The sequence below is a fragment of the Myotis lucifugus genome, unplaced genomic scaffold (assembly GCF_000147115.1).
Source record: "Myotis lucifugus unplaced genomic scaffold, Myoluc2.0 scaffold_141, whole genome shotgun sequence".
In the NCBI taxonomy this organism is placed as follows: domain Eukaryota; kingdom Metazoa; phylum Chordata; class Mammalia; order Chiroptera; family Vespertilionidae; genus Myotis; species Myotis lucifugus.
This window is the reverse complement of record NW_005871189.1, coordinates 1,815,111-1,829,736: the sequence shown is the minus strand read 5'-3', so window position 1 is coordinate 1,829,736 and position 14,626 is coordinate 1,815,111. Positions and strand designations below refer to the sequence as shown.

The following is a 14,626-nucleotide window of genomic DNA, read 5'->3' as shown; positions in this document are numbered from 1 at the left end:
TATATGTGCACACACATTTGAACATGTGCATGTGTTACAATGGAGAGGGAAGGCTGTGTTCTGTAGTTCTGTAGATGGCAGGGTATGTGGCTATTTCAGGCAGGCTTGTTGTAATACTGGCTCCCAAATTGGGTCACTTTGGGCTCACTCATTTATTCATTCACTTATTCAAAGATAATTTATTGGGTTTCTACACTGAACTAGGGTACTATGCCATATCCCAGGGATGCTGTAGTAAAACACAGCCTTGTTATCAGGAGCTGACCATCAAATGGGGCTGTCAGACAAGTGAAGAGGTAGTTTCCATCAAATGTGGTGTCAGGAAGGAGGTGTGCACAACACACAATGATAGCAAAATATAGGGTGCATTCAACCCAACCTTAAGAGAATAAGGGGCAAGGAGCTCCAGAGAAGGCCTCTTGAGGGAAGATACTGAGCCAAATCTTTAAGTTAGTAGGAGTCATGAGTACTCAGTCATTCCAGGTAGAGGAGTGCAAAATGGCCTGGAAGCAAATTGCTCAGACGGTTTGGTGATGAGAGGAGTGAGGTGAGTGTGGAATAAGAAGGTGGAGGACAATTGTGGGTCTTTCATGCCATCCTAAGAATTTTGGACTACATGATCATGGTGACAATAAGACAACAAAGAACTTTTGTAGGATTTCTAGAAATAGCAACTTTATTTTCTATCCTTCTGGGCATGATCCAGGGGCATCTTCACAACTGTTAGTTCACTAGAGAGAAATAGATAAACTGATTTGTAACTTAAAAAACTAAAGACACAGCTGCTGAGGATAAATCTCCAGGTCAGTGCATTTTTCTCCCAGCTGAGAAACCTGGTTGGTGATGAATGGAGAGGAGAAATGTGCTCAGTGAGACAGCTGACAGGGACAGGAATGCAGTGAGACAGCTGACAGGGACAGGAATGCCATATATAAACCAGGCTTTGTTAGCCAGGGGGACATAACCAGTTGGCGGGTTGACACACCTATGTAGGTCAGCTCTTCCACAGAGCACCTTTGTCCAGGTAGGTCAGAAGATTCCTATGGTCAGCATCACCATTTTTCTAGGCTGTTTGGGAGTAAGCCTCTTCACGTCCCATCACCACTTTTCACATTTCTTAAGTTCCCCACAGAAGGAGCAGTGCCAGTCACAGGCTGGGTCCCTGGTACCTGAGGGGACTGCACATTCCTTGACTACCTCTTGTTTCTATCCTAACTGGAGTCCATGAGAGTTTAGAGATGGAAAAAAGAGATATGTAGACACTCAAGGCAGAATCAAGCCAGAACAGGCCATTTTTATTGGTTCAGTCAATGTAGGCACACCAGGGTCCCCTGGGGTTAGGGAGATTTTAGTCATGAGTGTTCAGCTGTGCAGTATATAGCGGGTGGATATCAGGATGAATTGAGAGATTGAGACAGCTCTTCAGAAGCACTGGCTAGGAATGGAAAAAGGGGAATCCATAGTGGGGAGATAACAGGCTGGAAGTTCCTGGCTGCACCTCTGAGCTGGTGTCAGGAATTCTTTCTCTTGACCTGAAGCGGAGAAGAAGGTTTTGGAGTTACCTGGAGTGTTGGGGACTTAGAGGAAGCAGGATGGCCCATTGACTAGATGAACAGGGCTCCTCATAACTAGGTTTCAGGTGACCCAGTTTCTCTTTCCCTCACATCTCTTCCACTGTGGTTCTGGAGGTATCCTAAGTAAGGCATCTTCTAAGAAATGTGAGTAAAACCCCTCGTCCTCTCCTCCCACCTCTGGTCCTGGATCTGAGTTGCTATGTTTCGAGTGTCACCTCCAACCTGCCTGCCCACCCTACCCTCCTCCTTACCATGGCCATCAGCACCAAGGTGCTGACCAGCACCGCATACACAGTGGCCTTCCCCAGCAGTATCTCATAGAGGATGGTGGCAGACAGGACCCCTTGCTGGTAGGACACTGTTGGTAGGAAATGAGAGCAGGTGTGCACTTTTAAGCAGGTATCTCTGCCCCTCCCCAGGGTCCATGGGTCCTTCATCCTCTGGTTCCAAAGACCATGGGAGAAGGAGAGAAAGAAGCAGAGGGTCACTTACCTGAGGTGAAGCCACAATCTGAAAGAAAGAAGAAGGAGGGAAGTGGATGAGCAGATCAAACACTGTCAGCCTTGTGGTCAGCACACTTCAGGCCCAGACCAGAGGAGTCTAGCACTGCCTTCCTGTGTGCCAGTATAGACACATCATCCTTGAAATTCATGAGACACACGTGGCACCTCTGAAGGGGATGGGGACACACCACACAGATGCTGAGCCACCCAGGCCAGTAGTAAGGGGCCCAGCTGCAAGGCTGTGCTGGCTGGGGATCTGAGGAGGAACTAGCCCAAGGTGCCTGTTCTTCTTCATGGTGTTCTCTCATCTTCCCATCCCACTCCTTTTTCTAAAAAATTGTCTAACCTGGTGTTTGTGGCCTTCTACCTGGATCCCCCTTTCTCTCTGGTCTGGCGCCTTCTTGCCTGACCCTCCAAGGCTCCACTCACCTGCTCTGCCCCAGACCTCAGCGCTGACATTCTGGGTGATGGGTAGGGGGCGGGGGTCCTCCCAATTCTTCCTGTCTTCTTCCTCTAGCCCAAAGAACTGGACTTGGCAGCGGAAGTGGTTGCGAGGATTGTGCCAGAAGGTGGCAGAGACCCTCAGCCGGCTGCTCAGACAGTAGGTGGAGTCACTGAGGTTGCTCTGCTCCTTGTAGGGCTGAGGGTCTGTGCTGACCCCACTCCGGATCTGCTTCCCATTCACCCACCAGCTCAGCTCCACGTGGTCGGGGTAGAAGCCTGTGGCCAGGCACACAAGCGTGGCCTTCTGTGTCCGGGCGATCTCTGCTTCGGATGGTTCAAACACAGTGACTGTGGGAGGTTTCACCTTGTTCAGGTCCTCTGGAAGGGGAGAGGGGTTAGGAATAGGGCTGGTCTGAGAGCTGTCTAGGTTTGGTAGGGGCTGTGTGTATTTTATGTGGGCCTGCGGAAGGGGGTCAACATAAAGCAACATTATGTATTAGATCCCGTTTGTTTATAGGTCCCATTCTCTATTGTCATTTTTCCTTGACTTTCCCATCTCCTTCTTAGTCACCCCATGGAGCGACTATCTTTTCCACCTCCCTAAGGGGGCACCCCCTTCTGTCCCAATTTTCTTGGATTTTTTTTCAAAGTCTCACACTCAGGCCTTGCTCAATTACCTATCAGACGAGTATATCTGTCTTATCTTTTCTTCCTTGTTCAAAGCCCTCTTTGGTGCTCGATGTAATCTTTGAGATTTAGAAGTGGTTATAGCAGAGTTGAATGGGCCTGGATGTTAAGGCAGAAGATTCTCACTAGCAACATAACCCTGGGAGCTAAACTGACTTTTTCTAATTAGCATTGTCCTGTTTTGTAAGGTGTATATGTTTGTCTGTATGATAGCACATATAAGAATTAGTCTTTCTTACCTAGAAGAGACACCTTTCTCATTACATCTGACTATATATTTTTTCTATATACTATACCCAACTCAAATTTTTTTCTCTTCTTTATTTTTTACTGTGTAACTTTCCAAGGTGCCCCTGGCTATTATCTTCTCAGCTGTTCCACATTTCCTCCCAGGCGGGGACACACGGGGTTCATGGTAGCTTGCCTGGGATGCCTGTCATCTCATGAGAGATACTCCCCACGGGTTGAGCCCTTTCTTCCTGCCAGTGCCCAGCAAGCCTCCCTGCCAGGGTTGGAAACCTATTTCACAGCCAACCTTTGCATTCTTAAAAGCACTGAGACCTTGGTTGCTGGGTAGGAAAAAGCTCCCAATGTCTGAAGGCCATTTCATCAGAGGCTCCATATTGTAAACCCCTGGGCCTTTTTACAGTCTGACAGATGGGAGAGAACGGATTTCTTGAATTGTTTGAAGGCATTTTCCCAACTGAAGACACAGAGGGATGGAAGACACCACAGCCATCTTTCAAGCACCCTCCTTTTTGTCAGACTTTTCTGCTCCCCGTATTTGGTTCTGTTTTGACCACAAATACAGTTTTTGGAGTAGAAATGTGGCAAATCCAAATATCTCCACTTTATCCAAATTTGGGACATGCTTCTGATGGGAAAGTTGAGACACAGGTTTGGAAAAGGGCAAACTGTGACACAGTGATGATGAACAATGGGAATGAGAAGGATGGTGCCCAGAGGTGAGTCCTTTACAAAGGATTTTCACATAACTTAACCCCGTACAGTTGAAGGACTCCAAGAGGCTGGCATTGCTAACTCTGTTTATATCTCTCACTTTCTAATTTCATGAGCTCCCTGCCCCTGAACCCAGGCATTGTGAATCCCACGGTGAGCCTGGTGCCGACCCCAATTCCATTGCACTTCCTGACATTGTGCCCCCATCTGTGGAACAAAGCCTGATTCAGCCAACCAACCTGCCCCCTTCCTCCAGCCCTGTCTGTATCTCCAGCCGAGACCCATCCATCTTTGCCCCTCTTCTCCCGATTGTCTGCTTCCTCTCAAGTACAGGTCCCTTAGCCTGTAATCCCAGCACAGACCCGGAGGTTTGAGAAAATGAGTCCTCCTACCTATTTCTCTTCTTTATACCTGGTCTGTTGGAAGATGGTATAAGCTTCCCATTGTAATAGTTAATTTTGACATACCTCCTCTAATCCCCACCAAACACAATGTCCCCCAGAGACTCCCCTGCAGTTCTTACAATGCTGTGACATGGACTTCTGCCTTTGGGACTCAGGATCACCTCTCAAACCATCCCAACCTCACCCATCTGGTCCCTCACTGCCTCCTGAGCCCTCAAACCACCCAGAAAGACACACAGGGATCTTTGGAGAAGTCAAGACAGGGACGGAGTGAACAGTGCAGGGCTGAAGTTAGAATGGGAGGGAAAATGAAGAAGATCAGAAAAGAAAGGGAAAGTAAAACAACATAGTAATAAAAAAGTAGAGATGAGAGGAGTCTGGAGAACAATGGGAAGAGGAGAAAGCAAACACAGAACCTGAAGACTAAGCGTGGAACCCACCGCTGAGATGGCGCACAAACACAGTGGAGCAAGGAGGAGGCTTCAGGCAGGGTGGAGAAGGCCCTGAGTTCCAGGAAGGAGGGCAGCTCTGATCCTGTCCTTACTCCACACTCCCCTCCCAGCGACTGATCATCATGGTCCAGCACAAGCACCCCCCAGTCTGGAGCAGGACCCCATACCTGTCACAGTGAGCCTGGTGCCGACGCCAAAGTAGAGGGGCGAGTTATAGGAACACAACAGCAGAGAGCTGTGGCAAAACCTACCAGTGGTCTCCCGCCAGAGGGCTAGTCTTAGCTCCCTGGGAGCCAGAAGCCACCTTTCCTTGCCTGGGTTCATGGCTCTGGACCCAAGAGAGTCTATTAGGAGGAAGACGCAAGCATAGAATGGGGAGAGGAATACCAAGAGGCTCCGGTGGGGCATATCCACCAATGTAAGAAGGAGGATGAACCAGGAGACGGGTAAGGAGGCAGATTAGCACTGAAGACTGAAACTCCCCTCCAGGATAGAAGAGTTCCCTCAGTCCCCTTCCACCAGGGCTGAGAGCAAAGACAAAGTCAGGTCTAAGGGACAGTGGCCCCACCACTTCGGTCCGGTACCTTACCTAGGACAGAGAGTCGAGTCCCATCTCCAAAATGCTGTGCCTGGTTGCTCACAGTACCACAGGAGTGTAAAAAACCCCAGAACCACAGGTGTGGGGCCCTTCCTTCCAGAAGCTCAGTCCACCCAGAACTCCCAGGACTCTAGTCCACTCACCCACATTCTCGGAGCCTGTTCCCTGCTGTGTTCTCAGTCCCTGTCCTCTCCAAGGCATCCTCCTGAAACTCCCACCTTACAACATGCTCTCCCCAGGGAAGCCTTTTACTTACCCAAGACAGAGAGCTTGGTTCCACTGCCGAAAAATAGCTTCTCGTTACTTACACAACACTAAAGCCTGGTAAGAAAACTGTCCTTGAGGCCTCACATTCCTCCTCCTCAAGTTCACCTGCCAGCTCTCCTTCCCTTTTCTCAGCAGAATTTTAGCTCTGGGAGGTGGAGGGGGGACAACTCTGCCACCAGAAATGCTGTGGTAAGAGGACCCATTCAACCCTGTGAGATCCCCCCCCCTGCGTCCATCCCCTTCTATGTGAGAGACAAACAGTGGGACTACAGCAACTTTACCTCCAGAGGCTCTCCATCTACCTTGGCCACGACGGGGCACCTTCCACGGACTCAGGAGGTGGACAAGGTGAGCCCTTCCTGGCTAAGACTACTTGCTCCTGGGGAGAGGAACCCAGACTTTGGCACAGACAGTCCATTGGGTTACTGGAGATGGAGCCTGGTCCCTCCTGTCTGCATCAAGACAAGACTTCATATCTTTTCGATGAAAACATGCTTTTACCTAAGCTCACAAGACAGGCTCCATCTGGGTCCCTGCCTCTTCGTGTAGGCTCCCAGCCCTTCAGCCCCAACTCGCTTAGACTTGCTTACCTACAACAGTGAGCCGGCTGCCTTCCCCAAAATAGAGGGTGTTTCCAGAACACAGCCTCCCGGATCCATTTCAAAACCCTTCTTGTCTGCTGAGCACAGCTGGGATTCCCTTATAGAGTCCCTAGCCTGCTTCAGACACCCTGCATACCCTTCCAGAGCCAGCCCAGTGACATGGGGAAGAGACACAGTGAGATCTCCCATGAAATTCAGAGCAGGGAATATGAGCCTTTGTTGGCGAGGGAAGATGGACCAATGTCAGAGATCACTATGACCCTCTGGCCTTCTCCCGGCTCCCTCTCCCAGGTAACTACTCAGAGGGGCAGCACCACCTCTCAGGCTCAGCTCTGAGATTACAGGGGTCCTCAGGTGGCTGAGTGAATGTTCTCGTACAGGGACCCTCCTCTGAACTCGTTCACAGATGCAGGACCTGGGAGCCAGGTCATCTTTTCCTGCCCATGTTGTCTGGGTTAGTCCTCCCTCCCCAGAACCCCCTGGAGACCCAGCCTTACCTACAACCATCAGCCTGGTCCCTGGGCCGAAGGTAACATCATAGTTAGCACATCAGAATAGGACCACTCTAAAATGCACACTTTGGACCCACTATCCCCTACCAGGGGCCCAGGAAGATCCAGAGCATATCTTACCTACAACCGTGAGCCTGCTGCCTTCTCCAAAGAAAACTTGGGTGTTCACACAGTGACATGGGGCCAGAAAGAAAACAGAATTGAGGCATGGAGAGGAGGGGCCCTGGCTGGTGTCTGGAAGACTCTGGAATGAGAACTAACTGCCCCCCATCCAAGCTTTATAGGTACTGAACAGAAGAACATATTCAACTTTGACTTCTGAGGTCACGGAGCATGGCTAGATCCATCCAGAGGGCCCCATGCCCCTTTATCAAATGTCTCAAAGTATGTGGGCTGGAGAGGAGGGCAGGGTCCCAGAACCCAAGATATATCTATCTTCTTTCTTTATAGATTGGGTCACCTCCCATGTACCTTCCCACTGACCTTGTCCTGGGATGAAGGAGTCTCCCTGAGTCCTTCCCCCATAAACCCACTGAGGTGTCCTTCTTACATCTGGGCTCTCTGCCTGGAAGCTTCAGTTCTGATCCAGGCCTGTCCTTATCTTTGGCCTTGGCTGGACAGGTAGACAGGAGTGAGGAGGAGGTATTCTGAACCAAGCCACTCTTGGGCCTGTGATCCTAGAGAAAAGTGGAGGGACTATGGGGTTGGGTCATGCTGAGAGGTTTTTGTAAAGGTTTCCCATAGAGATAAATCACCGTGGCCCCCTGTCCCCACAATGTTTCAGCTTTGTACAAAAACGCCCCTCCCATAGGCCCGCCCCTCAGAGCCAGGAAGAAACAACCAGAGCAGCTGTCCTTTGAGGGTGTTGGAGTTTGGGGGCAGTGGCATCATCCCCTGCCCCATGGTGTGAGGTGGCAAGGTCCAAACCAGGCCAAGGGTCTCCCTCCTCACCCCATACCCTTTCTTCAGGATATTCTTAGCTCCTCAGAGACATGTGTCTTTTTGAGACTGCCTACCACAGGGCCTGGTTTTCTCCCTAACCTGGTATCCGCCCCTCTTGCAGAGTCTGTCGTCATAGTGGGGAGCCACCCTGCCAGAAAGTGGAACCCCCTTTCTACCCTGGGCCTGCCCCTGAGGTTGTGACACTCAGAGACCACACCTTTCATCTGAGAATGAGGCCCTAACACCCAGACTCTGTCCCTTTGGCCCCACTCCGAACCTCTAGGGTGTTCTGGAGGAGAACTGACCATGAGCTGCCCAGGCTGGACTTTCCTAGATATGGCCAAAGTGAGAGCTGTGAGCTCAGCGCATTTCTGAATGGGTGTGGGTGAGGGAAGACCACACCTGTGTTTGTGGAGCTCAGATGTCAGAGGGAGGTCAAGGGAGTTGGGGAAGTGGGTGTGAAGAACTGGAGAAATAGTCTCAGGCACATACAATCATGGCCAGATAATCAGTCAGTCTTCTCCCTCTTCCCTGAAGGGTAGATACATTTTAAGTTGGTAGATATTTTAGATTTCCTGCATGAGATGACTTTGATTAACCTCCAGTTGAGTGGTCTAGATCTCATTTCACTAAATGGAGCTTCCTTTTATCCCCTTTCAAACTATGACTAAAAATCTGGGGGGGGGGGGGAGGAAGGGCAGGGGGAAGACAAACTTGACTACATAATGATGACAAACTTACATGGAAAAATATACACAGAATCAAGAAATAAGTGACAATAGGGGACAAACATTTTCAGTCCTCATCAGAAGGACTAATCTCCCCAATATATGATGAACTCCTAGAAATCAGTAAGAAAATAATCCAGTAGCCCTATAAAATGGGCAAAGAACAGATGGCTCAGTCATAGGATCCCAATGGTGCTTAACCATAGGGAAAAACATTTGCAATGGTAAATGCAAGCTAAAATTACATTGAAATGTCGCTTTTCACCAATTTGACAAACTTGAATCATGGAAGAATATTCTATTGGCACCGTGTGGTGAAATATGCACTTTGACATACGGTAGTTCCCTCCTTATCCACGGTTTTGCTTTCCAAGGTTTCAGCTACCTGTGGTCAACCAAGGTCTGAAAATATTAATGAAAAATTCCAGAAATAAACAATTTCTAAATTTTAAATTACATGTTGTCTGAGTACATGATGAAATCTCATGCTGTCTTGCTCCATCCTTCCCTTTATGTGAATCATCCCTTTGTCCAGTGTCTCCATGGTGTTGATGCTCCCCGCCCCTTAGTCACTTAGTAGCCATCTTCGTTATCAGACCGACTGTCTTGGTACCACAGTGCTTGTGTTCAAATAACTCTTATTTTACTTAATAATGGCCCCAAGCAAAAGAGTACTGATGCTAGCAATTTGGATATCCAAAGACATGCTGTAAAGTGCTTCCTTTAAGTGAAAAGGTGACTACAGTACAATGAGATATTTAGAGACAGACAACATTCATATAACTTTTATTATAGTATATTCTTAATAGTGTTTTATTTTATTATTAGTTATTATTGTCAATATCTTACTGTGCCTAATTTATAAATTAAACTTTATTGGAGGTATATATGTATAGGAACAAAACATGGTATACATAGGATTTGGTACTGTCCATGGTCTGTCTCAGGCACCCGCTGGAGGTCTTGGACTGTATCGTCCATGAATAAAGTGGAGACTACTGTATTGGTTGTGGATAGGAGTGCAAAATGACACAACCCTATGGGGAACAATTTGAAAATATCTATACAAATTACAAAAATGCATCTATTTATTCTCCCAGAAATTCCACCTATGGAAATTTATCCTTAAATATTATTGAATACAAATTTAAAAATCTGTGTAAACTATTTGCATTATTTGAAATAACAAAACAATTGAGAATAACAAGTGCCCATGGTTTTATGGTTGTGAATTTGCTGAGGAAGCTTGTGAAAAATGCATATTTCTGAGTAGTCCCAGGTACTTTTGAATTAAAAATCCTGGGATTGGCTTTACTAATTTGTACTTAAATAAACAATCAAGCATCAAATTACCCTGGATATTTCTATTTCAGTGCCAGGGTTGGACCCACTGCTTGTCCCCTGACATGTTAAGAAACAGGTGTCAGGGTAGAGAACATGAGAGTGCTACCTGGTGGTGTCACAAGTTGGATGCAATAGTGTGGCTCTTAAAATTTAGGGAAGGCCCTGGCCAGTTTGGCTCGGTGGATGGAGCATCAGCCTTCGGACTCAAGGGTCCCAGGTTCGATTCCGGTCAGGGGCATGTACCTTGGTTGCGGGCACATCCCTGGTGGGGAGTGTGCAGGAGGCAGCTGATCGATGTTTCTAACTTTCTATCCCTCTCCTTTCCTCTCTGTAAAAAATCAATAAAATATATTTAAAAAATTTAGGGAAAAAAGAGAAAGGGAAGACCGTCTGCTTACTTAACTTAGGGATAGCGGTAGATCTCACACTCTATCATAAGCCTGAATAAAAGGTCTTGGGTTGCTTTTATCAGTTGAACTGTAGTAAGACCTGGTCTTTATTCCCTTTCCACATCGAGAAACACTTTCATCACTGTAATGACTTAGTTTGATCTATTTCCGTATATTTTCCTGTCTTATTCACCCCTTTTGCTTACCAATAATTGACCCTCTCAGTAAGTTTCCTTTGGACCATGTAGCTGGGGATCCTCATCCTGACCACCTTACAGAGAATAATACCACTCTGTCTTGGTATCACAGTTTCTTTTAATTCTGATGGGATTTGCCCCAGTTTTGCCATTCTGTCACATTGTCATATGCAGCTTTTTTGGGGGGTGGGGGGAGGGAATAGGGGGAGAGGGGGTAAAAAGAGCTTAGTGCTGAATGAGGTCATTCATCAGTTTGGGCAGCAGGGGGCAGCCTTTACTTATTTTTTTTAGACCTAAGTAGCTGCAATCTCAGTGTGGCCACTTGAGGGAGTGAGAAGACTGTGGATAGTGCTCACGGGGACCAGGGGAAAGTGGGGTTACCTGTGTGCCTTTCTCAAGGTGTGTGTTAGCATGCGGGAAGGAGATACACAAATAACATCTTATATATGCATAATTCTTGAAACTTTCAAGCATGCGGTTACACTCAGGTTAATCTAAAATTTGTCTCCTACTTTCTTCAGATGTAACTGAAACCTGAGGCTAAATAGGTGGCCAACCTCATGTGTGATGCAGAAACAGAGCTGGAATAGGCACCCAGGCCTCCTTACTTAAGGCCTGGTGCTCCGGTAGGTGCTGTTGCCCCTGCGGCCACTGAAGGTCCTGCCCCTCAGGGAAGCCCACCTCCTGGAGCCAGTCTGCCCGGGCCCCCACCCAGGTCCTCCACTGACATCTGTGAGACCTTCAAGCCCCAGTCTCTGTATCTGTGAAATGGGAAGAGTAATAATGTCACCTGCCTCAGGAGTTCCTGTGAGAACTAGATAAGATAGATAATGCCTGTAATGATTAGTGTGGTGCCTGAAATAGTAAAAATGTTGCTTACTACTGTTTTCACAGAGAGTACAGCTAGGAATCTCTACCGCATTGGTTCTCAAGCTTTAGCTTGCATCAGGATGACTTGGGAGGCTTGCCAAAATGTGAGTTGCTGAGTCCTATCCCAGAATTCCTGACTCAGAAGGTCTGGGGTGGGACCAAGAATTTGCACTTCTCCTAAATACCCAGGTTATGCTGGTGCTGCTGGTCCAGGGACCACACCTGGAGAATCATTCTTCTGGAGGCTCTGTCTTTCTTCAGTACATTTCCCTCCACTCCTAGGTCATAGTTTATTGATTCAATTACTGGGGGCCTATTATATTCTAGGCATTGTTTAATTACTAGATATATCAGGATGAGCAAGGCAAGATTTCTTCCCCAAGGAGCTCACCACCAAATGCCAAGGCAGATGGATCTATGTTTACTCAGTGGCATGAGCAGAACTGTGACAAGCATCAGCGAGGATCAGAAGCAGGGTTCCTTACTCAGGCTTGAGGGCCAGTGGCACAGGGGTGAGGAGAGGAATCAAGAACAGGAGGAGTCGGAAAAGACCTTTCTGAAGAGGGTAAAGGAGTGGGTGGGAAGGCCTAGAGGTCAGAGGTGCATGGCTTGTTGGAGGAACCACAGGGACTTCAGAGCACTGGTGGGGATGGGAGCAGCAGGGAGTGAGGCTGAAAACATAGGCAGGGGCAGAGCAGGAAGGGCCCATCTCCAGGATAAGGAGCTTGGGTTCCATTTGAAAGCTGTGGGAGGTCAGGAGAGGTATTAATCAGGACTTGATGTAACGAGCAGGACCTTTTTGGGTGCAGTGTTAGAAGGTGGACAGAAGACCAGCCCCCTCAGTAAGGGCAGTGATGCAGGGAGTGGGCTGGAGAGATTTTGAAGGGCAGAGTTGATGGACCATAGTAGCATTGGAGAGACCATGAGGCGGGGTAGAGGGAGCATGGTTTTGGGGTCAGGCAAATAAGAAGTTGAACATCTGATCTATCACTTGCTGGATGAGGGACTTGGGTAAACTAACTTCTGCTTTCTAGTCTGTACAACAGAAATGATATCCACTGCAGAGGGGAAGGTAAAACAACCATGAAATGTCTGTAAGTGCTCCGTACAGTATATGTATATTGGTATCATCAGGTGAGATGCACAAAAGGCCAAATTCTCTAGAACTTGAAGGATGGAGACCCAGGGAAGTATCCTTTTCCCCCAGACACATGGGCAGATTGTCAGGAAGTAGGGCCCCTTAGGGAGCACACGCTGGATAAGTGCACGTGACAGAGGGATTCAGAAGAGGCCAAGGTGGATGCACAGGTGCTTCCCCAGGTGTGTTCAGTCTGGGTACAGGTAGAGGGAGGAAAGGGCCCGGCACATTGTGCCCACGGGCACACTCCAGCACTGCACTCCAGTGCCAAGGTCAAGGAACCTCTGACAGCCTTTTGGAAATGTATTTCCTTCTAGAAAACAGCCTCCTCTCGCTCCTGCTTATGATTTTGGATTCCATCTTTTTATTTGCTGCTAAACTAATATGCCAGGGAGCTTCTTTGGTAAGTGGGGCACTTGGTATAAGGGCCGGCCAGACCCGGCTGACCTCGGTGGGAGGGTGTTGCCCAGAGCCAGGCAGGGAAGCAGATACAGACATAGGCGTTCAGATCAGTGTCACTTTATTAGCATAGTGATGGCAGGGGGACAGGTGGGATCTTCAGTTGTTGGCAGCCATGGTCTCCTGAATCCAGTCCACGAAGTTGCAGACCCTGGTGTAGACACCAGGCTTGTTCTTCTGGGCACAGCCATAGCCCCAGGAGACAACTCCCTGAAGCTCTCCGTTGCAGACCACGGGGCCACCAGAATCACCCTGGGGAGGAGGAAGGCACAACACAGTTTGTAAGGAGGGAGAAAGAGGGGAGCACAGCTTATGGCCTTGGGGATTCAAATCCAGCCTCTAGGCAGGCCATGTGGATGGGCAGGGGTCTCAGTATGGGAAGGGGCAATCACCTGGCAGGAATCCTTGCCACCCTCGAGGAAGCCGGCGCACACCATGTTGTCGGTGATCTGTCCAGGGTATGCGGCTTCACACTGCTCCTGGGCCAGCAATGGGGCATCCAGGCACTGCAGCAGCTCAGGGTAGTTGACTTTGAGGAAGAGGAAGAGATAAAGGAAAGGAGATATGAGAGTCAGGCCAGGATGGAGGATGGTAATCTGGGGCTGTCCCCAAGAACCTAAGTCCCAGCAAGAATCAAGGTGATTCAGTTCCCAGAATGGCCACTGCTGAACCACTCCCTGGAGGTGAGAATGGCAAGTGCTATGCTTGTCCTATTCTGGGTCAACTCCTCGAGACTCTGCCTCTCTCTGGCCTCCAGGACGGAGCCTGAGGGTGGTGGACTCTTGACATTATTTGCAGACTGGATGCCAATGGGGCTGAGCTCAGGCGATGCTCCATTCTGGGAAACATTTGGAAGTCAGAGAGTGAAGAAGTGAGAACCCCACTCACTGCCAGAGCTCAGGGTGTTGCCCCAGCCGGAGATGAGACACTGGGTGCCAGCAGGCGCACAGGAGGTGGGCAGGGAGACGGTGGACACCCGGGAACTGATGACCGCAGGCGAGGAGAGCTTGATCAGCATGATATCATTGTCCAGGGTCCAGCTGTTGTAGCGGGGGTGGCGGATGACCTTGGCAGAGCTGATGAACTGCTCATTCCCCTCCTCGACCTCGATGTTGTGCTCTCCCAGCCTCACCTGGATGCGACTGTTGGAAGAAGAGAACTGAGGACCTTTTCGCACATCCCCACTCTTTCCTGGGATACCCAGCTCCCTGCTCATGGTGTGTTGGAGGTTAAAGCAAACAGCAGTTAACATTGAAAAGAGACATGGGAAGGCCAATGGACTTTGATAGTGGGCAGGGCTGAATATCAGCACAAGTTTTGCTCCTGCTGTGATTGCAATGGCTCCAGGCGATTTCCCGACCTGATAATCCTTACTTCATTTACCAAACTCTACCTTTGATCTGCCTGTATTCATTGTTAAAGGGCAAATGTGTATTCAAAGTGAATAAAAAGCTGACTAGGCCAGAACTTGGTGTGCCTCTTCATGAATGAGGTTTCTACCTGCCCCCCCCCCAATGCCTTCTAAATTCATATTTTTTGTATACTGTATCTATTGT

At 48.7% G+C, this 14,626-nt stretch overlaps 1 protein-coding gene and 2 gene segments (V, D, J or C); all 3 read right to left on the bottom strand.

Moving 5' to 3' along the window:
* The window catches only part of LOC111827175, a 45,754-nt gene that overhangs the window by 7,858 nt on the left and 23,270 nt on the right, over nt 1-14,626 (bottom strand).
* LOC102426725 overlaps nt 1,308-14,626 on the bottom strand; it is a 30,798-nt gene continuing 17,479 nt past the window's right edge. Inside the window, 5 exon segments of the C gene segment in view lie at nt 1,308-1,532; nt 1,826-1,932; nt 2,067-2,084; nt 2,507-2,899; nt 7,124-7,159. Of these exon segments, the coding sequence occupies nt 1,512-1,532; nt 1,826-1,932; nt 2,067-2,084; nt 2,507-2,899; nt 7,124-7,159 (575 nt within the window).
* Nucleotides 13,115-14,626, bottom strand: part of LOC102426413 (anionic trypsin) — a 3,798-nt gene continuing 2,286 nt past the window's right edge. The window contains exons 3-5 of the mRNA XM_006094733.2: nt 13,959-14,212; nt 13,463-13,599; nt 13,115-13,322 (exon numbers count right to left, since the gene is read on the bottom strand). Of these exons, the coding sequence (XP_006094795.1) occupies nt 13,170-13,322; nt 13,463-13,599; nt 13,959-14,212 (544 nt within the window). The 3' untranslated portion in view covers nt 13,115-13,169. The remainder of the gene's footprint in view (nt 13,323-13,462; nt 13,600-13,958; nt 14,213-14,626) is intronic.